The 25667-nt window shown below is 37.9% G+C and overlaps 2 protein-coding genes across 10 annotated transcripts in view; one reads left to right on the plus strand and one right to left on the minus strand.

Moving 5' to 3' along the window:
• Nucleotides 1-25667, minus strand: part of FABP6 (fatty acid binding protein 6) — a 191452-nt gene that overhangs the window by 44833 nt on the left and 120952 nt on the right. The window lies entirely within an intron of this gene.
• On the plus strand, nt 1322-23128 carry PWWP2A (PWWP domain containing 2A). 9 transcript variants are annotated; one of them, XR_009153228.1, is made up of 5 exons: nt 1322-2083; nt 3166-3249; nt 11067-12031; nt 12610-12763; nt 20834-23128. XR_009153228.1 is itself a non-coding variant. In XM_058167107.1 (4 exons), exons 1-3 carry the CDS (start codon nt 1407-1409, stop codon nt 12751-12753), a joined length of 2448 nt encoding a protein of 815 aa, XP_058023090.1. In that variant the 5' UTR covers nt 1322-1406; the 3' UTR covers nt 12754-12763; nt 20834-23128. The 9 variants fall into 9 exon arrangements, 8 of the variants coding, with proteins under 8 accessions (XP_058023090.1, XP_058023093.1, XP_058023092.1 ...); XM_058167107.1 differs by having other exon boundaries at nt 11067-12763; XM_058167110.1 differs by lacking the exon at nt 12610-12763.

Consider the following 25667-nt stretch of genomic DNA (forward strand, 5'->3'; position numbering starts at 1 on the left):
TTATGAGTCTTATGCAAGGACTGAGCAGCTGGTATGCTGGGTTAGCATAACCTGATCTGATAAAGTGGGTTGGTGTTTACTTCTTTGAAACAGGCAGTGACGCTTGTCGCATTTTCTTCAAGTATGTGTGTATTGTACTTTCTAGCTGTGTTTGTGCCAGAGCCACAGCTTTAGTTCAACATGTTGTGAGAAGCCAGACTAAGATAATACATAATTTACTATACTACATAAGCCATGAACACTGTGTTGACCACAGCATTTTTGTTAACCATAGGAAACCATGTCGTATTAATAGTTCCTAAAATAACCTGGAAACCATGTTCTTAATATTGAACATATTCTGAAAGGGAAGAAGCCATCGCTGATGCTAATCCCATCAGACTGTAATAACTCTTCCTCCTCGTTTCTTCAAAAATTAAAGCTGAGAGAAAGAGCTCTAATCATGTGGAACTACAGCAAAACATTTTAGTCGCATCCCACGGGCTTACTCAAAAGGCGAACTCCTCCATTCGGTTAAATTGAGTATTCCCAAATCCGGGCGTTTTCCATCCATATCCCGGGTCCCACCTTCTCCTTTTCCAAGGCGGCCCATGGGCCACGCTAAGCTTCTCTCTCCCCGCCTTCAATCTCCTTCTCTGGGCTTCTAGGGCTAGCATGGTTAAAGCAGGGCAATTTCCATGTGTTTCCATATGTACACTGAGAGCGTATGCACCAAAACAAATTCCTTGTGTGTCCAATCACACTTGGCCAATTAAAAAATTTATCCTATTCTATTTCGTCTGAGAAACCACAGCCTAAGTTCGGGTTCCCCTCCCACCCTGGAAGTTCGAGCTTCCTATAGACGCCGTGCTTTTTTTTTTTTTTTCTTGGACTGCCCGTCCCAAGCCCGGGATCAAGCGAGCGGAGGGGTGGGGGGAATTCGTCGGTGGGTTCTCTCCCACCTCCTTCACACGATCATCCTACGGGACAACCCCGGAGAGGGGTGGGAGGGGAAGTGCAAAAGCTTACGGCTTTCTAGCTTGCTTTAAAAAATACATTTCGCTAGACGTCTTGCAAAGCCAATGAGACGCTTCCGCGAGAGGGGCGGGCTTTTCTTCCCCCCCCCTACAAATAGAAGAAGAGCTGCTCATTAACCTGCCCCCTTTTGATCTTTGTCGACACAGATACCGGGATCTCCGCCCTCTTTTTCCTCTTCCTGCCCTCAACGTCAACGTTTCCCCTCCGGACCAATGGGAAGTTACATCTGCACTTGATGGATCTGTGCCGTGCCCAATAGGAACCGGGGAATCGGCAAGATCCCTGCCTTCCCCGATAGGCGGCGTCCCCCTCCTAGCCAGGCGGGGGAAGAAGGCCACGGTGATCGATCCTGCTGCTGGTAGAGGGAGGAGGAAGCGACACCAGAGAAAATGGCGGCCGTGGCTGCGACTGCGGCGGTGCCGGGTGATGGGGGAGCTGGCGAGGTCGAGCCCATGCCAGGCAGCGAAGCCGGCGCAGACGCGCTCCCCGCCGGCACGCAGGCTGCCGTGGAATCGGCGGTGCTCGACGCTGCCAGGGAGGATCCCGAGCCAGCGCCGGGCGGAGAGGCTCAGCAGCCGCCGTCCTCGCCGCCGCCCAAGAGCCCAGCGGGGACCCGAGACCTGCCACAGGCCCAGCCCAACCCGGGCCCCGTGGGGGAGCCTCTTCAGCCTCGCTCGCTGACGGCCACGCTCTCCGGCCGTTCCGAAAAGGAAGAGGCAGAAGAGCAGCCCCCACCGCCGGGCTTGCCGCTGGTATCTCCGCTGCTGCTTGCAGCTGGGGGCCCCGCGGGGCCGGAGCCCGGGGAGGAGCCGCCCCGGCCGGAGGAGGAGGAGCCGGATGCTGCTGTCGCCGCCGCCGCCAGTACCACGGCAAGCGTTGCAAAGCACCCGGAGCTGCCGGTGGCTGCCGGTGGAGCGAGGGGGGAGGAGGAGGAGGCGGCGGCGCTGTTACTGCCGGGCTCAGAGGTGCTGGTCACCCTGGATCACATCATCGAGGATGCGCTGGTGGTGTCGTTCCGGTTCGGGGAGAAGCTGTTCTCCGGGGTCCTCATGGATCTCTCCAAGAGGTGAGCCAGCCTGACCGCGGCCGCGCCCTGCCTGCTCTTAAGCCTCCCTCTCCCCACCGGACCTGCGGGGCTGTTTTGAAAGGAGGCGCACCGGCTGCTTTCCCGGAGTGGCTTTGGATCCTCCTCTATAACCTTCGGCGGCTGCTGCTCCTGCTGTTGCTGCCGCCTTCTCCACACACCCTTCCCCCACCCCTCCCCCACCAATAGTCTCCGCCGAGCCGAGGCCTCGATCGCCTCCTGGGTGGCTGCACAGAGAGGTGGGGCGCGAGCCATGAGGTGCAGGGCTTTATGGCTCCGCCAAGGGGGCGCGAGTGGCCTTTCAGTGAGCCTCGTGGCCTAACCTCGGAGCCAGGAAAGGCCTCCCTCCTTCCCCATTCCCTTCCCCACCTCAATGACCACTACCCACTAGCCTTTCCTTGCCTTTTTCATCCTTCGTTTTGCGTTAAAGGTTCATTCACCCTCAGCTTTTGGGTTTTTTTCTTTTCTTTTAAGGGAAGAAGTGGTCTGTAAAAGAAGGGCTGGAGGGTTGCTATCCGTCCCACATGGAGTTGGCTATACAATTTTTCCCCCACAGCTTGAGAGGATACTGGCAATGTTGTAGCTGTGGCCAAAAAAAAAAAAAAGGCTGTTTGCCAAACAAGATACATTTGTCCTACCTTATTGCTTTAGAGATATTTTAGCATTCCTTCATTTATCCTTCCTTCCTAGCTTTATAGAAGGGCAGAAATGATCAGTTGCTCTTTTGGTGGGGAAATGGTAGAATGTCTCCTGATATGTGTATTTGAAAGCTGCTGCGTATATAGCTTTCCTTCTCACAGGCAGGATGAAATACACACTTGCTTGTATATTGCAAAGCAACTTGTTCTGGCAGAAGCATGACTTTTTCTGGTTTTGAAGAACTTGCACCAGAGCATTCTGCGACACACCCTTTCATTGAGTTCATCAGGTAAAAGGTGTATTTGTAAACAATCCCAGTATCATCTTCATCATAGCTTGCTTTGGAAAAGATTTCAAATTTTTACATGCACACTAAGAAAATACATGGCACTGAAGGAAGCAATCTTTTTTGTTTTTTTCCACAGCATACGATTAAGGAAAATCAGTCAAATGCATTCCTGTCTAGTAAAGCTGAGCCTGTTCCCTTATTTACAAAGAAACAACAAAAGGTTGTCCCTTTAAATTTTGTCTAAAATGAATCCGAGGTCATATAGCAGGATTTCTGAGAACTTGGGCCCACGCATCTTTCAGTTCTGAGGAGGAAGATGAATACTGTCAATTTATACCATAAAGATCTACATTTTTAAATTCATTCTTGTTGGTTAAGAATTTCCAGGAACATTGTATGTCATTGCTTTGACGCTTAAAATGCATGTTAAAGGAGCCTTGTGAGATACAAAAGGGCTGGGAAGCCTGAAACTTTAAAAAATGGAAGGAAGAACTTTGGCAATTGAAAAAGATAAAGCTATTGAGGCCAGCAGCCTTTTAAAATTGTAATACTGCAAATTAACACAATAGTTAAGAGGATAAGAAGCAAGATGGATGGTTTCAATTATACTGGCAATAGGTGTACCCTTGGGTGTCCTTAATAACCAGATTGGGGACACATCATCCTGGAGAAGGTCTGTTTATGTGGTTGCTAAGAGTCAACACTGACTTGATGGCATGTAATCACTCTAGGATGCATTGTTTACATATTTAATAAATGTAATTACTAAATTTTGGGCACATACTAAAATTGCCTGATGGGCTTATAGAATTTTTGGTATAGTGTATGACCATTCTTACTGCATTACTTATAAACAAATATAGGTAATGCTGTTTCTAACTCCTTCAGAGTACATAGTAAGCAGATTATAAAATGTAATTGTATTATAATTATGCAACACATGCAGCTATAGAAAGGCTGGTGTTTGTAATATTTGAGAGAGTGGTATAATGAATTTTCAGTATGCATTTCTTCCACAAGGTATTTAAAGAATATATTATATAGAATTGATCATGTCTTGCCATAGATATCACCATATGTTTTCCCTGACAAATATACCTCATATGCTGACTTTCAAGTTTCAGGTCTGTCAGCCCATTGATGCTAATAGAAGGGATAGTCTGGCATTATCCATACCAGTCTAAGACATAATGTGCTTGTGTTTTTTCCTTGATATATAGCCTTAATAGATCTGGTAAAGTGTCTTACCTTACATTTTCTTTTGCAGGTATGATATTCGAACTATGCAGAACTGAAATAGGGTTGGAAAACAGAGTAACATCAGTGCTCTTGGTTTAGCTGGATAAAGTGAAATTCAACCCCATAAGACAAAAAATTAAAACAGCAAGTTGTTTCACACATCAAGCATGTATACTGCATACCCTTAAACAGTGTTGTATTAGTAGCTTGTCTCCTCTCGATGTTTCTAGAGCTATCATTAACATTCTACTCTAACAAAGAATGGGAAACTGCCTCTTCTCTTGCATAGTTGATAAGCCATTTGATACAGGCATAGATAGGAGATGTTACTGTTTCATTTACTTCAGTACTTCATAGTAATGCTTTTTCAGCTGTGGATAGTGGATATACACACGCAAACACACATATATAGTGGATAGATGGACATACACATACTGGAGAAAGAGGATGGGGAAGAAAAGAACGGGCATGTAATTTTTAATCTGGTTGGCAAATTTGAAGCATGTTGTAGTTTCAAAGTAAAGCACAAAACATGCAGTAGCAAAGTGCAGCCTAGAAAGATTTCATTTTAGTTTTCTTATTTTGTGCACTTATTTGAAAATGAAGTAGAATAAACATTATGCTGGATGTTAATATTTTGCTGTGTAATGCACAACTACTTATCATGAAAGAATCTTTTTTAAATAGTGTTACAGATAAATTGCTGATGCTAAGAGAAGTGGGTTGGTGCTTTTATTTGCTAGGTGCCTGTTAAATCTGGAAATAGTTAAAATAGAATACAGCTTTGCAGTTCTATACAGTTTTATAATAAAACATGACCAAAGTTTAATGTTTTCATGAAGTGCATGTTTACTTGCAAATCATTGAGGCAATTGTAACAGACATTGTTATAGGGCATCATCTTACAAAGCTAAGATAAAGACTTGCTTATTGTGGTAGGTAAAGGCTCTTTGGAATTTGAAGACTGCACCTAACACCATGCGGTTTATAAAATGATCTTATCTTGTTTAAATTCATAGTAAAAATGACTCCACACCACTTTATATTTCAATAGTGATGATATCATTTAGAATGAGTAGATTTTAATTACCTTTCCTTTTTTGTCCATTGAGCTCATTAGAATAATTTAAAAAATAATCTGTTGTAAGTAAACTTCTCTGGGTGGAAGTAATAGCAAAGAATGTTCAAAATGTGTTATAATGAAAAGATAAGCAATTACTTTATAGCTGGAGCTATAATAGAGTATGCTTGGCACAGGCAGAACCATGTGGCATATATCTGTGAGGCTAAGATTTTCTGATTTAATATTTTCTGACTTGAGTAGAAGTTTAAGTTTTTCTTCTAAAAATTAAGCTCTGTCATTTTTAAGTTTACTCTGCAATTTTCATGCACTACTTGCCTCAAACTGATAAGAAATTTATGTTGCCAATTTTTGACAATTGTACAGTTAATTGAGACTGGAATTTCAGTCACTAAGCAGTGTGGTTATTAAAGAAGGCATCACATAACCAGACTTGGTTTTACAGCCATTTTTACCCCTTGTTAAGCGAATCATTGTGGTAGTTAATACTGGTAGTATCATACAGTTGTTCAGGCTTCCCCTATTGACTTTGTTTGTCGAAAGCCAGCTGGGAAAGCCACAGGTGTTACTCATGTGACTGCAAAATGCTGCAACCATCATAAATGCAAGCCGGCTGACAAACTTCCAAATTGTAATCACATGCCTTCAGGGATTGGTGCAATAGTCACAAGTAGCTTTTTTTGGTGATGTTGTAACTTTGACCCTTCATTAATCGGACGGTCATAAAGCAAAGAGTATCTGTAGATACCATCAGGGATATCTGGTATAGAATTTTTGCATGCTATTACCATGATGATGAGGGCTAGTATAATCAATGACTGCTATAACACTGTCTTTTTGTCAAAGATTTTTGCCCACTTTGCCTTCTACATATGGCTTAGTTCTCTTAAATCAGCTTTGGATGGAAAATGCTTTCTGCATTATTCAATCCAGCCTAACTATGTATGTCCACTCAATTTTACATAACGCTTAGTAACACTATTATATAAGGAATTTTTATTTTCAGATGTTTAAGTCTAGACGTCAGATTTTAATGGCACGGTAAACCTTCAATTAAGAAGACATTTCATGCAGTAGACCAAGCTGTCTTGATATTGTATGCTTCTGTACATACAGAGAATTCAATTTACCAATTTTTCACATATATATCATTATAAATATGCACGTATACAATCTCTTTTGAATATAACAGGCATTCTCATTTAACATTCTCCCTCATTCCAAGTTCTTTATATGGGTAACTATTACATATAGTAGGGAAGTCCTACAGGCTTTTAAAACTGCAGATCTATATATCCTTTTTTCAGCCATAACTTTTTTTGAGATATCCCATCTATTTTGAGCTAGTATGCATATGATTTAGCATATTATGAATGTAGCAATTACATATACATGTGGTTGCTAGCATAACTCCATATTATCTTCCTTGAATTATATTACCTAGCAGGCCAAAGGTTAAAATAATTCAGGATGGCTCTGAATTAAAAATGAATCAAGATTCCTTAAATTTACTTTCTAGAACCTCTTGTAAGCTGGCAGTGGAGACTACTACTAAAGGTAATCCTACCTCTTTCCCCAGTAGCCAGCTATATGTGAAGGAAGAAAGAGAGCGAAAAAGAAAAGAATGTCAAAGAGAAACAGCCCTGCCTACCATTTGCTTCAGCCCTCTTACTATTGACAGAAGCCTTAACATGCTTCTTTTCCAAAGGTGGCCCTTCATAAAAATAAAGGTGGCCAAAATTTACTTTAGAATAGGGGTCACCAACCTTTCGGACCTCAGGGACCACTAAATTCATAATTTTAAATCCCGCAGACCACTAATATGATTTTTTAAAAAGATAAATAGTATTTAGTGGAATATAAATGCAAATAATTTTTCTGCGGACCACCAAAATTTTGTCACGGACCACCAGTGGTCCATAGACCACCAGTTGGTGACCACTGCTTTAGAACATTGCCAGGGTCATTGCCTGTCATGTGACTTTTCATGACTGAACGTGAACAAGAATTATCTGGCTAAGATGATACTCTAACATGGTACCTGTCTGTCCAGATATTGCTGACCTTCACTTCTAGGAGTCCAGTTAAGAGGTTTTATGATAAGGAATGCTGGGAGTAATACTTTTCTGTCCCTGAGTTGCAATTGGCTTGGTTTTTTTCTCTTGAGTGTTTACAATTTTATATCACCATTTTTTAAAGCAATGAATATACAGATTATTACAGGATTATGCTATAAAACTCTCATACAAGGAAATAAATTTAATAAATAAAATAATAATAAAAAATATGTAAGCATCCTTTCTTTTTGTAGGACCTGATGAGCACAGATAAAGCTTAGATTCACAAAATAGAATATTGGGAAAGACAGTAGCAGATGACCAGTCACAAAATATTCATTTGCTAAGAGAATTGCATCATTATGATGCTCTCTGCTACTCCAGAAAGCCTGCTCTGGGGCAGAGACGTAGCTACGAATGAAAAATACCATGTTGGAGGCTAGCACTTTTCAAGTGAAATAAAGTCTATAGTGCGAATGAAAGTAAAGCTTTTGTAGCCACAGGCATCAAAGGACCATTACGATAATATTTGGCCTAAAGAAACAGAATTGGGACAAATAGTTATTTTACCAGGTTTACTACAAGCCATGAAACAGCAGCTATTCTGCCAATCCTAAATATGGCTGTAGGAAAGAAGCAGGGAAAGGCATGTCTTGAATTATGACAGCAATACAAATAGATGAAAGGGAGAAGGAGACCAGTTAGAGCCTGCTGGAAGGAAAATTATGTTTGCATATTTTTTTCACCTGTATGTGTGTACATAAAACTAAAATGGCAATCTAAACTATTTGCCTTGAATGCTATGAAAGAATCTTAAATACTGGAATTAATAATCATACGTTGCTGCATTGAATTCTGCTGGAAAATGTACATTGGCAGCAGTTGGAGCTCACTGTTCACAAACTATTGTACTATATATTGGTCTAGATCAGGGGTGTCAAACTCGCGGCATCACATCGTGTGACATATAGGGACTTTCCCCCCCTTCGCTAAACCAAGTTGTGGGCGTGGCCAGTAGTGACACATCCGGGCCGGGAGTTTCACACTCTTGGTATAGATTTAAAAACCCATAAGATCTGGAATGTCATTTTCAGGTGTTAACTTCCCTAGCTCAGGAGTTCATGAAAATAATTAATAGCTATAATGCGCTTGATAGATGACATCATAGAAAAGCTGAGTGACAGTCTGATGGACTTGAAAAGAGCTGAAGTATAGATGAAATATAGTCCAGTATTAGATTTCCTCACAATTGTCAAGTGAGGAAAGGTGCAACATCAAATTAGAAGATTGGTTAGAAAGCAGCTGGATCTAATCTAATGCTAGGGTTAGGATTAATGCTAACTAGAATAATAGATGCAGTATGAAGCATTAAGCCTCAATTTCAGTACGAAAGTTAAATATACATATTCTTTTAATTCTTGAAAAGTGCTTGGTATTATCTAGATTATGCTTAAGAGTTCAATATATATTTTTAATTGGATTATATTTCCCATCATCATTGACTATGCTGGATTTGACTGATAGAAGTCTAAAATTTTTGGGATGGGGAAACGTTTCCAGTATTGGTTTTGAGATGTTGCAAATCAGCAGAACTTTCACATGGGAAAAAATGTATGGCAGATTCAGTAAGACTTTTTAAAGGAGTTACTAGTTATGACTAGGCTGCCAAAATATTTGCAATATAATAGGTAAGTTGAACACACGATAAAAAAATTGCTGAGACCCTAGAAATAGTGCATGCAGCGGCAACAAAGATGATAAGGGGTCTGGAGACCAAACCATATGATGAATGGCTAAGGAACTAGATACGTTTAGCCTATGAAGAGAAGGCTCAAGGGAGACATGATAGTGATCTTCTGATACTTTTGGACTGTCACAGAGAAGAAGGTGTCAGTTTAGTCTCCATTACACCTGAGGGCAGAACAAGAAGCAATGGGTGAAAGCTGGTCAGAGGGAGATTCTGCCAGGAAATAAGAAATTTTCTGACAGTGAAAATGATTAATCAGTGGAACAGCTTAGCTTCCTGACTTGTGGGTGCTCCATCACTGGAGGTTTTCAAGAAAAGATTGGACAAGCATTTGTAAAGATTCATAGAGGAAAACAATAAATTTACAGATGTAGTGTTTCCTAATCAAAAATGAGATCTTAACTAGAGAATTGCCTTTCTGTGAAATCATCTTAGGTGCAGAGGGAAGATGCAAGAGAGATTGTAAGGAGGACAAATATATATTCAGTCATAATGGCTAATTGTTCTAAATGAAAAGAATAGCAGAAGATCCATGCTTAAAGTGAAACATGGATAGCACAACAATAAATATTAAGTGAGTTGATTCTTTAAATTCATAGTTCCATCAATGGGATTGTATTGTAAAATAAGTAGCTTGGGAATAATTGAAAGTCTCAGCTGACCATCTCAGTACCTCTCTTATACTGTAACACATGCTAGAGTATATATTCTACCTATAAGTAGCACCTTCCCTTTTTAATATATTAATACCCTCAGTTTCTCTGTCTCCACAATTTCACACATGCTCCAAAGTATACTGTGCATCAGGTCTCCATTCCTCCACATTTTTGCTGTGACTTGCTGCCAGTTTTCCCATCATCCTGCCCAGTCCCAGTCTTCCTGCCACACATCTGTCAACCTTTGCAATACTTCCCTTCTTCCCATCAGCTTGCCCGGTGTTCCCAGTCTGTTTGATTTCCATTTAAAAAGTACTGTCTTGTTAATGCTAAGTTTTTCAAAAAGTTTATGTCATTACAAAGATTCCGTGGAAATTTGGAAACTCCTTTTTAGGCAATATTATTAACTAAATAATAATAAGGGAGAAACAAATGATCTTTTTTAAATCATGTTTAAATTGTTAAGCCATACTCTTTAAACTGGACAAATTATTTTTATGCCAGTTACATAATTCTCCAGTGTAGGTATAAAATATTGCTACTTTAGTTATTAAACAAAGTCATTTCAAGCTCATGAAGTACAGTTGACAAAACCAGTTATGGTTACATTTATGATTATGTTTTTGTGTTCTTTACTTGAACTGACTATATTGTTTGAAAATAAGTGAGAGGCCGACACAGTTCAACTAGATTTTCATTATTAATCTCAGTTATTACCAGATAGAACATTTTCATCAGATTTTGTGTATACGAGCCAGAAAAAATCTCATCTGTACTGAGACTTGTATATGGGCTCCATAACCATCTAATGAATTGATACTTTGTGCTTAAAGAATAATTTGTTTGAATGTGAACTTTCCTATCTATATGTTGTGCAGTGCACATTCCCCCCCCCCTCCCCAATTGCAGTCTTCTGCCATTTGATGTCCCTTCCAGTTTAATGGGGGTTTGGACAAGCAGATCAGAATGGAAAAAGATATTTCAGAACTGACAATTTAGAAACTATTGCCTTAGATCATAAAGTCAAAAAAAATGTGAACATCGAATTTAAACCGTAGATGAATATAAATTTATGATGATATTTTCAAGCCATTCAAGCCAGTGGAACAATCCTCATTTGGTAATAAAGATACAGTTGAACCATGGAATGCGCTTTAAATTTGAGTATATTATGCTATTCAAAATGTTCCTCATATAAACTTTTAAAAGATAGCAAATGGAGATTGGCAGTTAACTGTGTGTTTCTCTCTCGTTAAGGTTTGGACCTCATGGAATTCCTGTGACTATATTTCCCAAGCGGGAGTACAAGGATAAACCTGAAGCCATGCAGCTCCAAAGTAAATCATTCCAAGATGAGATGCAAGTGAAATGTGAAGCTAACGGTGTTGTCCCAGACTCTTCTCCCATCCAGCCATCAGAACATAGCCTGGTAAAAAGCCTATGGACATCCAAACCGCCTCCCCTTTTCCATGTGGGGGCACCATATCCCCCTCCTTTGTTTATCAGGGACACGTATAACCAATCAATACCTCAACCTCCACCTCGAAAAATTAAGCGGCCCAAGCGAAAATTGTACAGGGAGGAACCCACTTCTATTATGAATGCTATCAAATTACGACCCAGACACGTCTTATGTGACAAATGTAAGAACAGTATTGTTGCAGAAAAGAAAGAAATTAAGAAGGGCAGCAATGCAAGTGACTCCTCAAGGTGTGAGGATACTAGGAAACGAAGAAATGAGAGCGTAACTACTGTGAATAAAAAAATTAAAACTGATCATAAAGTTGATGGGAAAAGTCAGAATGAAAGCCAGAAAAAGAATTCTGTGGTCAAAGTTTCAAATATTGTCCACAGCAGAAGTAGAGTAGTCAAAATTCCCACTCAAGCAAATACATCAAAAACCCAACTGAATACTAAAAAAGTTCTTCAGAGCAAAAACATGGATCATGCAAAAGCTAGGGAAGTTTTGAAAATAGCCAAAGAAAAGGCACAAAAGAAACAGAGTGCAACTTCAACTTCCAAAAATGCACATTCAAAGGTCCACTTCACCCGGCGTCTTCAGAATACCAGCTCAGGTTCCCTTCCTCCCCGATTGCGTTTGAAGCCACAAAGGTACAGAAATGAAGAAAATGACTCCTCTCTCAAGACAGGGCTGGAGAAATTGCAGAGTGGCAAGATGGCAGCTAAGCCCCAGTCTCGCTGCTCGTCTACCCGCTCAGCAGGTGAGGCACCTTCAGAAAATGAGAGCCCCTCAGAAAGTCCTGAAGAGGCCAACAGTGAGGTTCAGGACACCAGTGAAGTGCATGTACCTGTTGAACAGGATGAACAGCAAACCATGGGCAAGAGAGGCAGCAAAAGCAATATTACAGTTTACATGACCCTTAATAAAAAGAAATCTGACTCTTCCAGTGCATCAGTCTGTAGTAGTGATAGCACAGATGACTTGAAGTCCTCCAATTCTGAGTGTAGCACTACTGAAAGCTTTGATTTTCCTCCAGGCAGCATGCATGCACCTTCCTCCTCCTCCTCCTCCTCCTCCTCCTCCTCTTTAAAGGAAGAGAAAAAGCTCAGTAATTCTTTGAAAGTTTTTTCAAAAAATGTCTCTAAATGTGTCACACCAGATGGCAGGACCATATGTGTAGGAGACATTGTTTGGGCCAAGATATATGGCTTCCCATGGTGGCCAGCCCGTATTCTTACTATAACTGTGAGCCGAAAAGATAATGGCCTATTAGTCCGACAGGAAGCTCGTATTTCATGGTTTGGGTCCCCAACAACATCTTTTCTTGCTCTTTCACAGCTCTCCCCTTTTTTAGAAAACTTTCAGTCGCGATTTAATAAGAAGAGAAAAGGTCTTTACCGCAAGGCCATTACAGAAGCAGCCAAGGCTGCTAAGCAGCTAACTCCTGAAGTTCGGGCCCTGCTGACACAGTTTGAAACATGAACAAAGTAAGGTAGGCAAGAAATGGGGAGGCACCACAAAATGTCTAACCTAGTTAACTATTTTGAAGGAGTTGGGCCAATTAGGTAAAAAAAAAATGCACTCAGTTGGCTGCTTTTTATACTGAAATTTCCATTTGTAGCAATGACTTGACTGAAAGTTAACCTTTAAAAAATTGTACATGCAATCAGATTAACTTAAAGCGAGAGCTCAGTATTTTTCAAGAGAACTCTTTACGTTTCTTTGTAAAAGTTAAGAAGTTCCTTTGCTCACCCCATGCATAGGAGCCATAACCTCAGCTGAAGAGCAGTTTATTTGCAGGGAATTTTTACTAGTTTCTATCCACTATATATATACCATTTCAATGTGGAAAGGGGAGAAGGGAGGGGAGGGAAATCAATCTAAGTGATAGGATTTGCAGGCCTAACTGGACAGCCCACCTTAAATGCAGAATCCTGAGTTCTATCTCATTTGTAAGCTTCATTTCTGTGATTTTACCCAGTGGAAGTGAGCCCAAAGAGTTCACCTATGCCTAAAAATGCTTTTGTTCCTGCTGGCCACTTTAATTCCTTTAGAAACCAGTCTAATTGGAATTCTGGTAGACTTGATCATTAATAAATAAGTTTGTGGTCACTTTTTTTCAAATGCTTTTTTTCAAAATTATTCTATGCACCCATGGAATAAACATACACTCTTCAGGTTTTGGCAAGTTTAAGAGAAAGTTGGTTGCTCACATTAGACTGGACAGTCCTTCCATGTATGGGATCAAGGACTGTTAATGCTGCATTAAGTGTGAATTACATAATATCCTGTTGGGGAAGGGAGGGTGCTCCTAGCACATTTGTTCTAAGGGTTAGCTTGAGAATTTTGTGTTGTGTAAATAATTAGTCAGATTTTTTTTCCTGACTATTTGTTCTTAAATCCTTAGGATACGTCCTAGTAAATTACACTTTGTGAATTGTCAGATGTGTAATTGTTGCATTTGGATGTATCAAACTGCATATTTTTTTTAAGTATTTCCATTTAAGGTATCTGTTTGCAGGTCAGAAAATATGGAAAATGTAATTGTGTAATGCTCTGAAATGTACAAAAATGTAAATAAAATTGACTAAATCTAATTATTTGTGTGTGTTTATCAAAAAGCCTTGAAAGAAAACTCAGGAAGTGAGGCTGGTCTGTTTATGCAATGCTTAGGAGACATTCTGAAGGAAATCATTTTTTCTTGCTCATCATTAACTAAACTGGCTTCATTAGCTGCTTATAAAATAATGGTGTTCAAATTAACAAAATTTCTATTTTTTTATAAATTCAATTGTTTTTTCCCAAATGTTTATCAGTAATTCTGTAAGAAGTACCTTCCTATATTTCTAACCTGTGTTACTGAATGTTTTCTTGCTGTTAAATATTCTGCTTGTCTCATGCTCTGCACTGGGCAGTGAAATGGAGTTAATTCAGTTAGATAGCATGCGCAATAGATTCTACTACTTTGCATTTAACTGTTATTAGGGGGCTTAACTTTATTGCCCTGAAATTTATACCCGAGTTCTATGAGTAGATACTTTCTAGGAAAAAAGAGTGTTAAACAAAAATCAGGCCAGCATATGGAGTCCAAAGAAATAATGACTAAAGGCTCTGTTGTGACTGATGCTAAGGTATGTCTCATGTTATAATAGAATGTTAACTCAATTTTTCCAAAATACTTACGCTTTAAACTGTTTAGCTATTTTAGAAATATGCTTTAGAAAGTCTCTCTGCTTTCCTGAGGTACTCCATTTGACAATGCTCACAATCAATTGTAAATTTCCAAATCTATTAAGAAATGAACTTGTATTCAGTCAGCCAATGCTTTTTGAAATCAGAAAACACACAAAATGGCATGCAGTCCTATTTCAGTCTTATACCGTGTATTCTCTTTCCTGCAAACAGAAACCAATGTAGTAGTTCAACGAGCAAAACATGCTATGTCTTTTTTTAAAGGCAGGCTGTGCTCAGGATTTTAAAAAATACACTGTTTAGCATAAACCTGAAAATGTAGGTTGGCTTAGGGTTGCTGTGGACAAAGTTTGTTCTAAATTTGTAATGGGTGGACTAGCTCTCCAGACATGATCAAGTTGAACAGTCATACTAGCTTATGGCTCTTAATAGATGCTTGCTCCTTCTGCCTTAGAATCCTATTTCCAAACCAGATGTTCTAATAGATTCAGAAATTAATTTAAACTGAATGCATATTTTTTTTCCAGGCCAAGGAATGGCCTAGAAGGGAGTCCTTTGAATGCATTCCTAAGAATTGTCCTGTGGCCAAGATAAAATTTGACTTCATTATTATTGAAATTTAATGAAAGATAATGAATATGGTTATTCCCTAATCGGGTATTTAATCTTTATTTTTGCCACATAAAAAAATAATGCTATAAGTTTTTGGATCATTCCAAGGCCCACAGGAGCCATATGTAGCTCTAGGTTGTGTATCTATGCTACGGAATTGAAATGTCGGAGAATTCTTAGTCTGGAAGGAAATACACAACTTTACCATTACCAAGCAGGAATTTATTCTTATTTTCAATATTCTTTTCTCATGTATCTTGCTACTTCATAGACAGGTGCCTTTTAAAAAGTTTGTTCTAAATATGTTTGAATTTTTAATGACATTATGAGGTCTTTGGCCATTGCTTCATGTTGTTTTATGTCCTATGAAAAAGTCTTTATTTATGTGGTTATCTTTTTAAAATCATGTAGAAGTCATGCAGTATGTATGTAACAGTATTACTATTCATTGCAAGGCATCAGGCTGATGGATGTGGTTTATTCTGGCTTTTTTGGAGGGAGAAGCAACTGTTGAAGCACCAAATGAAATAAACACTTGTTTGGAATTCCATTCTTTTGAGGAGAAGTGCCTCTCTCATGCAGGAGTTAAGAGAGCATAATTTGGATTTCTATCAGCTACAGTTTTGTGGCTCCCAAATTTGGGGCTAAACTCTCCTATCCCAATGTGCTTTTCAGAGACTGAAGAAGCTACAGAGACTGTAACACATACACAATTTTTATGGGCAGGTTCTTTGTATACCAATTCAGATAAGGTACAAATTGACTACATCTTTTGATTTAAGCTTGGTATTAGGGACTACTACAGTTTCTTGTAGTTTGCTTAGTGTATTTGCCAAATTGTTTTAAGGCAATTTCTTGTGCTATTTCAGCAATTTCTTTAATGGAAGAAATAGTGACAATGGTCTTGCATCTGTATGACTGAGGTGAAATTGTAATTAATACATACATTAAACTCTATTTCATCTTACTATGAGAACATGATCCTATACGAGTTGTATGTTCATATTTTAGTGGAAATTAGTTGTTTACATTTGCTGCATTGGTTTGCTGAATTACAACTTCCTTAGGTAGGGCTGTCAGCATATTAAAGAGAAACTTTTCCTGCAGCTTGTAATTGATCTCCCATATTTTCAGTCTGCATAGCTATAGTAATTATAATGAAAGCTACAATAGCTCACCAAAGCAAAACCAACAAAGAATCTACTCTTAAACTATTGCTCATTACATCTCATTTTTAAAGTTGATTATGTCCTCCTGTGAAAGCCCATTCTCCAGGTACAATAATCCTCCCCCTTGATTTCATCCCCACAATAATCATATGGATAGGTGAGACTCAGTAGGTTACCCACTAAGTTCCATTGTAAATAAAACTATAAATGTGTACAATTATAAATTTTATACCTATTTTTATATTCTTTGTGTGTGTACACATATATACATAACATATATTCGTATGTATTTTTTTTCACATATGTCTTTTATATCCTGATGTATTATATATATTCAAGTGGAGATTTAAGTCCGGTTTTCTCTAGACCAAGTCTCGTATCTTCCTTCTTCGCTGCTTATCTCTTAATTGTTTCAATAGACCATGTTTAAGCCAAGATAAAAAAAAGCATAGGGTATATCTTAGCTCCAAGAAATCTTAACATCTCACACATCTTGGCATTTTTCAAATTCAGTGCAATTCCTCTCAGATGTTGTTTACCTAATCTACTGCCTAATGAGCAATCTTTAGAGTAAAAGTAACATTAGTACATAGAATGTGTGAACATGCCTTTGGATTATGACCTTGATAATTTAGCCATAGAAATTTTTTAATCAGGATTGTGTTAGCATGTTTATTTTAACAAGCTCTTACTGAATATTAATCTTCTCAGTAAATGAGTCTCATGGGAGCCTGGTGATGGGTCAAAAGTGTACTTGGGAAAGGTCAAGCAGTTAAAATAATACACTAATTTAATGAAATGAGAAATCTAGTTCCTCCTGGAAAAAGAAGTGATAAATAGTCCAGAGCCTGTATCTAGATGAGCTGAAAGTGAATGAAAAGGCACTTCTGTACAAGCAAGATAGTATAATAATATATGAAAAGTAATGGAATTACTCCAGTAACTTGGAATGAGTTCATATATAAATGTTCCACCCATGCCTTAGTCCTGCTACAAAAAGTAAATCAACACTAGATTGAACTAAAATTGAGTACAACAAAGTGCAAGATTTGAATTTATAATGCAAAAGCACAAATATCTCTTGAGTTAGGCAAGCCAATAATTCACTTTGCCAATGATCTCTATAGGAGGGATGTTCTATGTTCTTTAATGTTCAAAAAGCTTTGCCATCAATCCAGCAAGAACAAAATGTATGCCTTACTGAAGCATATATGGTAGTATGCCTCATAATTGTGTGCATTTTGAACTTGGTATTTATATGTGCCCACATACACAAGCTCAGTTCAAGCCTGGTGTTAATCAATTTTGTTATCAAGGATGGATTTAAAATTTTCATTAGACAAATGTATAAAAGATAAGCTACCCTTTAATCATCAAGATCAAAAATGTCTGAAAACAAGCAGTGAGGAACAGGAATGTGCTCTTGCCAGATACATCTGGCTTGTAGATTTTGCATAGCTATACGGTTGGGCAGTTTGAGTAGAGAACACTTGATAAACTAAGTCTTTGGTCTGATTCAACATGGCTCCTCTTATGCTATTAAGCCACAGGGCTATAAAGATGTTTTTCATTCTTAATGGTTGGAGCAACCAAAGATAAGGTCAAATCAACTGTAATCTTGTATTATTCTTTCTCGTGCATCTGTCACGTGGGCTTCCTTGTTGCTAGCCAAAGAATTACTGATTTTTACATAAATATTTAAGTGATGAATTGAATATCAGTGAATCAAATTAAGGGCAGATGATAATGTAAGACTACTCAAACCAGAGAGGCTGAAAAATTGGATGATAGTTATAGAGGGATTAGACATCTTAAATCATATTTCCTTGCCGTTTCTTCCATTAAATAGAACTGATGCACTGGAGGCATCTTCAATATCATTTGCTATCGTGTTTCCCTGAAAATAAGACCCTGTCTTACATCTTTTTTAACTCCGAAATAAGCCCTTGGCCTTATTTTTGGGGGTCTTATTATTTTGGGGCGCATGTAGCAAGATGGGGCTCCTCTTACTGTCTTACCCAATTTCCAGCTCTGTCTCCCTAACCCTAACCAGAGGAAATGGGGACCAGCTGCACATGCAGTTAAATATTTTCAGGGAGGGCTTATTTTGGGGGGAGGGCTTATTTTAGTGCATGAGCTCCAAAGCCCGATTGGGCTTATTATCCAGGGAGGTCTTATTTGTGGGAAAACATGTACTACTTACTGAAATCTAGCCTGTCAAGGTTTTTCTTTTTTGGTACTGTATGGTTTTCTAATGTTCTGAGTTGCAGTTATGACTTTCCTCATTTCCAATAGCTTCATTGTTCAAAATCCGTTTGAGGATAACAGTTCCTAACAGTACTGTCTAAAATTTGGACATTTTGGGTTTTCAGAATAGAAGCATCTTTGTGGTTAATTATTCCTTAGCTGGCCTACATTCATCATGGACAGGATCTGGAGTCCTTAAGAGTGGAACAAATATAATTGCTGCTGTTCTCACTTAGAGCACTGTGAAGTGGTACTGTGATAAAGAACTTCTAGAATATAATGCCTCTGTCCTTGGACATAGTACAGTGTATTATTACCTGCAGTGCTAATGCCAGTTTCTCTTGAAAGCTAAAACTCTTGACAGACTGTTTTATACGGACTCCTTTTCCTCCCCCCCACCACCCCTGCATTTATCCTTCCTTGTTTCCGGTATCATTTTAGATTAAGACACCAGTATCTATGTATCTAACATAGTATATTAGGGAGTCTATTATTTGAGTCCAAGATACAGAAACATATTGACATTAGATTTCTATTGTTAGGGTTTCCTGATTTTGCATATGAGTTTAGGATTGCTCATACCAATGCAGGTATTAAATATCCTGGCTAACCTTACAAATAAATTCTGGCACAAATTATTTTAAAGCAAACAATAGTATGGATAAGGGTCTGGCAGATTTCATCCTGCTGAAGTGGACATACTTGCTTTTAATTTATGAATAACACTTTTTGGGACAAATTACATTTTAGAAGAACTAGAAGATGCTAGACATCAGAATAATTTTCCCACTTTTTCCATATATTTTATCTTTTTTTCTAAAAGTTTCATATATTATAAAAAATACATTTCAGTGCTTTTTTGATCTTTTCACCTTTTCTACAATATAATTTCCAGCAGAATTTTTCAACTTCATGGCAGTCAACACATTCCCTTAGGTCACATGGATTCCACCCAAATATGCATTACTTCACTTTTTTATAAGGACTTTTCCTCCAATTAAGATAAATTCTTTTGAGACTTTTAATCATTTCATCACTTAAAAAGCATTAAGCTCCAAGCTGAACATTGTGCTCTGGCCTTCAAGCTTTGGTTGTCAATCCAAGTTATTTTTTCAAGTCATCTCTAAATACCCAGATGGGGAGAACGCCACATGCATTATGTTACATATATTATACAAATTATACAATCTGCCTCCTTGGCATTATAGTATAACATACATCTCTGTAATTTGGACCTGATGCTATGTCATGATGACTATAATCTTATAGTCTAAATTATGATTCAAACATGGATTAGAGACTTTGTTAAAGTATTTTGTGACTAGCCATATTCACCATAGCTGTCATTTGATGGATAAGCAAGTCTGCATATGGCTATTTTGAGTGTGTGCCTAACACATAATCTCAAATTCAAGTGTGCTCCCCCACGTACAGACATAAGTGGCATATTCCTGGCCTAACCATACATTTACCATCTCTCTCTCTCCTTAGTTGTAAGATGGTAGTGGAATAAAACTTAACTTTTCTCTAAACGTTGATTTTTCTTCTGCAAGACTTGTTTCTCAGACTAGATATTAACCCAATTTATCTGTAATTTCCTAGCATTATAACATTTCCCCATTAGTTTTAATACAAAGATAAATCTAGGATACCACCACCTATTTTTATTGCTCAAATTGCTTTCCTAAAAATTGCAGTTTTGATATGAGTATTTAGAAGACTAATTCTATAGTGAACTACCATGAATATTAAGCTTTTCTTCAATTGCCTTCTCTTTTAATATGCTTTTAATGCCCTTGGTGTTAAATAGTCCACTTACCTTACTTATTTTCCTCTATATTTTTTCTTTGATTGCCCATTTTAATATATATTTAATATAAATATAAGGCTTTATAAGTTATAAAGCCTTCAAAATCAATATGTTATAAAAATACTTTTCTTGACTTCTGATTTAAATACAATTTTAACTATTTTTTACAAACCCAATTAACTTTTATCGTATCATTGATGGTATGCCTCAGAAATGAGACTACTGGATATTTTAAACGTGCTGTATGTTAGGTTAACTATATTATGAAATCCCTAGAAGATCTTCAAAGTACTCACCTCCATTTTCCTATGGAATCCACAGTCATAGGGAATTATTTTATAAAGGTTACAAAATAGAGAAAAAATGCTGATTACACATTGTGTTAGCTTTCAAATTGAGTTTAAATATCTACAATATTGTTTCAGTGGAATAAGTTCATATCCATTTTTTTTAAAAAAAACAAACCTGTTCTATAATAGTAAGAACGTGTGGAAATAAGCTTGCACTATAAACTCATATTTTTCTTTTTCAGCTCAGAGACATTAATCATCTGCTGTGTTTATGGAACTCTCTTGCACTGGCATGAAGTCTGTCAGCTAACCAGAAATTGCATACACCCGATATGCCCCTTTCCTCTGCAATCCAGAACATGGTGTATGCTGAGATACTTTTAAAAAAGAACTGTACCCCATTTCCAGGAAATCTGTATGTGTTGTACATTTAATTTCAAATCTAAAATATTGATATTTTATAAACTATTTTTGCAATAAACAAAGGCATGAGCCAAGGAGCCTAATCAACACGTAAGGAATCACTTGAAGTACCAGAATGAAGAATCACGAAGTGTAATATTACTCTTCAAATGCAACTTGTCTGAATGGGCGCCGGGAACTGATTGAGACACTTGGAAAGTTGGCTGTAAAGTTCTTTTGTTCTTGGTGTATTACATTTTACATCTTAACAAACATTAGTCTTTCGTGCAAGTGTTAGCAGAGCTGTAATCCTTTACTGGAAGCATGTCCAAATTCAACTGTGTTGTTAAGTGCTGACAGATGTGTTCTGAGACTTAAGGTTTTCCATAAAGAAAGCAGCAAGGGGCGAAAATGCATAACTCTACCTTGAGTAATTGTGGCAAAGATCATTCTTTTGAAAATAGTTTGGTGGCTAGAATGGAGGCTGCATCACAAGGTACAGATCTTCTATCTGGTTGTGTTCACCCAGCAGTATCTGCCACAAACAGGTACAGTTAAGATGGAATAGTAATTGGTATCCAAAGTCATGAGATTTCTTTTTATAGCACAGTGATGTATTGCACATTAAGTTAGTCATAACTAACATGTTCCACTGAGACTTCCTTGGCATTTTAAAGATTAGCTGGTTTATACAGGAAAGTTTCCTATCCCAGGAAACCTCTAATCTTTTCTCAATGGGACTTGAGTTTTTAACAGCAATGTGGTTTCACATTTCAATGAGAATAAATTATGCCAAATTTTCACTGGATTACGCTGAAAGCCTAAAAGAATTACTTGTTCAGTATTTTTAAACTGCTTCTCATTTTGAAAGTATGCAAACCCTTGCATTGGAAGCAAAATTCAGCAGTTAGCATGATAAAGCAATGTCACAAAAATGCACAATATATAGACTGATGTAACAGTTTTCGTGTCAATACAAGGATGCCTTCTAATATATTAAAATACATTAAGATATTTTTTTTTCTAAAATTATGTATTCCAGCAAATACAGCAAATACAGTGTCCAGTTCATATTTTCCAAGTCGCAGTCATAACTTTTCCTCTTTATTTTATTTAGTAACAGATTTATATTTTAAATAGCATTTGAAACAAGGGAAATATGTTTATTACAATACAAGTCTATATTAAAAGATTTAATAATTATCTGTGAAAACATTTTTTAGAAGTATTTATAAAGATTCCAGAATACCTATTTTAAAAAAAGCCCTATGTAATAATGATTAATAGTAATTTCAGTTGTGCCCACGTTCATAAGAAATTTGGTGATTTTTAAAGGTTCTGCAGTACTCTTTTCACTAATGTTAAAGCAAAAGAGAAATGGTGTAGGCTTTTTTTTTTTTTACAATTTTTCATTCAAAAAAGGTTATTTTAAACTAGTTTGAAGAAGGTTAAAAAAAACTTCAATGAGATAGTGCAGATAAAGCATCTATTCTGAAGTAAAAATGCCTTTTAAAAAGTATCTTAATTTAAAATGTATTTTCACTTGAAAAAATGCATAAAGCTTGAGGGAGTCACCATGGCACAAAGCGATAGTTTCTACTCAGGAAAAGGGTATCAATCTATACAAACAAGGGTACATATATTGATTATTGGGCGGAGCCAATAGTGCCTGCATAGACAACATCCCACTGTTAGCCAGAGTTTTGGTTTTATTTTTCTTCAAACACACCAATTCTGCCTATTTTACCACCGTAATTCAATGATGTGGAGAAGCCACAGCTTACTTTATGTGTAGAAAAGGAGCTAAATTTGAAAAAGAGACAAGATGACTATTTATATTGCTCATGAAGAATTGAATTGCAACCACCTTGTTTTTCATTTTGAGATTATGCTGTCAGGGAAATTTTTAGTGGTAGAAGTAATATATTGCTTTTCACTTTTTTCTTTAGTTGCTTAATATTTAAGCTTTGCTCCATGTTACCTTTTACGTCCGTATATTATGTCACTATGCCTCCTTTCTTTGGTAGACTTGAATAAGGAAAAAATATTAAACTTTTACAGTTTTGCCTGAAGTTAAATATTCAAGAATTGTTGTATACCATGTTTTGAAATAAAACGTTGATTTGTTCTCTGCACTTTTAAAAAGTTATCCCAAGCAATGTTGCTGTCTCTTCCTCTGTTTGCTTCTTTGACAATAAAAGATTAATGAAAGTTGTAATATTAAGCAGAGATAGCTAACATTAATTCCAACAGAAGACAATGGCTTTCTAAACAATGTAGATTACACCACTTCTAGAGTTTATAATTTTGCAGAACAGGTTAGGGGAAGGGAGTATTCCCTCCACCACCACTAACCCTAGTGAAATTTTCTGCAGCAGGAGAATATAACATGCCTCCTCACTTTTAAATAGATAGTATTACTTTTCTCATTATCCTCCACGCTAGTTTTTTTATAGTTGTAATTTAATTTGTCTCAGGGAATTATTCAAGTGCCCCTCCACCCAAATCTACCTAGATCAATAAAGTATCTGGGACAGGCCGTATGAATGCTCCTTCCCCACCCCACCCCCACCCCCGGTCATGGACAGCAATGTTATCTTGGCCAGGAAGTGATCTGATCAGGGCAAAGAACTAAATGTTATACTCTCCATATGCAGATCACTAAACAACTGTTCTGAAGTTTTGCCTTAATGTGTTGGCCTGAGATCACAAGGGACAAGGTGATAGTTGGCTAGATGTCATGTACTCCCAAATCTGTCCAGACCCAACAAGACATGGCATCTGAAATTGGCCAGTATCAATAGGCAAAACAATGCAAACAACAAGATCAGGTCCAGAAATCATTGAAAGATCATGCTGGTCAGCCAGGAGGATACTTAACTTGTTCTTACGGCTCAGTGTAATAAATTGGCACTTACATTTGCTCACTTATAGATCAGTGTCGCTACTCCCTTCCTGATACTGGTTGAGGAACAACATGAAACAATAGAACAAATCTCCAAGAGAACAACATTGGTGCCCTTGCCCAGAGATGTCCCAGTAAAGCACATGAGATCTACCTGTTCATCCTCAATCAATCTATAGATAAGCACAGGCTTATTAAAATGCCTTATTAATGTTACCATCAACTTACGGCCAAGAGCACTAACAATCCAGCTGCCAAAAGCTAGGTTTGGGGCCACCAGAAGAGATTACCAGTGATCTCTCTCCCAGAACACCATCCTGTACCATATCTTCCCCAATCTGTCACTAGTAGGATCACATTACTCTCTCCACTTAACTTCTATTCCCTCAGTCCAAGGCCACCAACTAATTTCAATCATACCACTCAACCAATCTACCAATCACATGTGGAGATCAGTAATCTGGCTACATCACTTATACTGACACTGCCCAATTCATTACTTTTTTTCACCATCTAGCATTTCTTGAGAATCTCTAAATCCCAGATGACCGTCTCACTACTACTTTGAGAGAATCCTGGTCCTCTTGCAACTTCAATCAGGTGGATCACCTATCCATTCAAACCAGTGGATTTCTGTATACAAGGCAGCACACTTATCTTAAAAATATGATGTAGGTGAAAATCAGACATCACCTTAAGTACCAAGAGTCTTGTAAAGGTTCATCCAAAAATGTTCAGCACCTTGGCCAGACAATATACCTTTCTTTGTGCTGAGTCCCAGACTGTGAAGGCAGTATTCTGTGATGTGACTTTCAGGCTCACGCAGGGAGAAATAATAGGAATGTCCAGATCCAACTCCACCACCTTCTAACTGACAAATAGTAGCACATACTAATGTTCCGTTGATGTTCTTGGTCTCTTCTATTTACTACTAATACTAGACTGCTGGACAATTCTTAAATTCCATTTCCAACTGCCAATTCATCAAGCACCCTGTATCTTCAACCACTAATAATTGCAAGTCTGCTGGTAATGAGCTTCTCAGGTACTACCCACGTCCAGCCCTATATTTGCCTCTCCTTAGAAACAACTTAAAAAGTTAGTGCGTGATGGCTACCATATCACACATCTCTCAAGCAATACCAACATCTCTGCTCCTGTATATTTTCAAACTGAGCAGTCAAATAATCACCTTTACAGTCCCCACTCCAACATGAAGCAGGTCAACAGAAAATGTTTGCACATTGCAGCAGAGCCAACAGATCTCGGTGATAGGGAAATGTCACTATAGGTGTAAAACAGTTTCCAATTATAATCTGTCAGTCATGTTTCATTCATTAACCTATCCTAATTCATTCAGTTTCTTCCAAACTTTCCTAACCCTCTCTTAAACTATTTTCTTCCAACCATATAACCAAAAATTAAGTCAATTAAACAAAAACCATACTCTCTCTTACCATAAATGCCATCTTGAACAAAAATGCATATACAGGTTTAGGCAACTCTAATCAGAAAGTATGTTTTAATGAATCCCTATATGAACAGAAGCTAATACAATCTCTACATAATAAAGTTAAATATACTATATTACCTTTCCATTAATTTAGATTTTTTTTTCTAGATTCAAAATAAGTTAACAGAGAATGCAGCAACCGCCAAAGTCTTATTTTAAAACTCCTTCCATATACCTCTGTGGCCAGCTAATAGTCTATTACAAAATATTGGGATTTTTTTCCTCATTCTTCCTTGAATGAATTATTTCCTTGAAA

This window comes from Ahaetulla prasina, chromosome 2 (genome assembly GCF_028640845.1).
Source record: "Ahaetulla prasina isolate Xishuangbanna chromosome 2, ASM2864084v1, whole genome shotgun sequence".
NCBI classification, from domain to species: domain Eukaryota; kingdom Metazoa; phylum Chordata; class Lepidosauria; order Squamata; family Colubridae; genus Ahaetulla; species Ahaetulla prasina.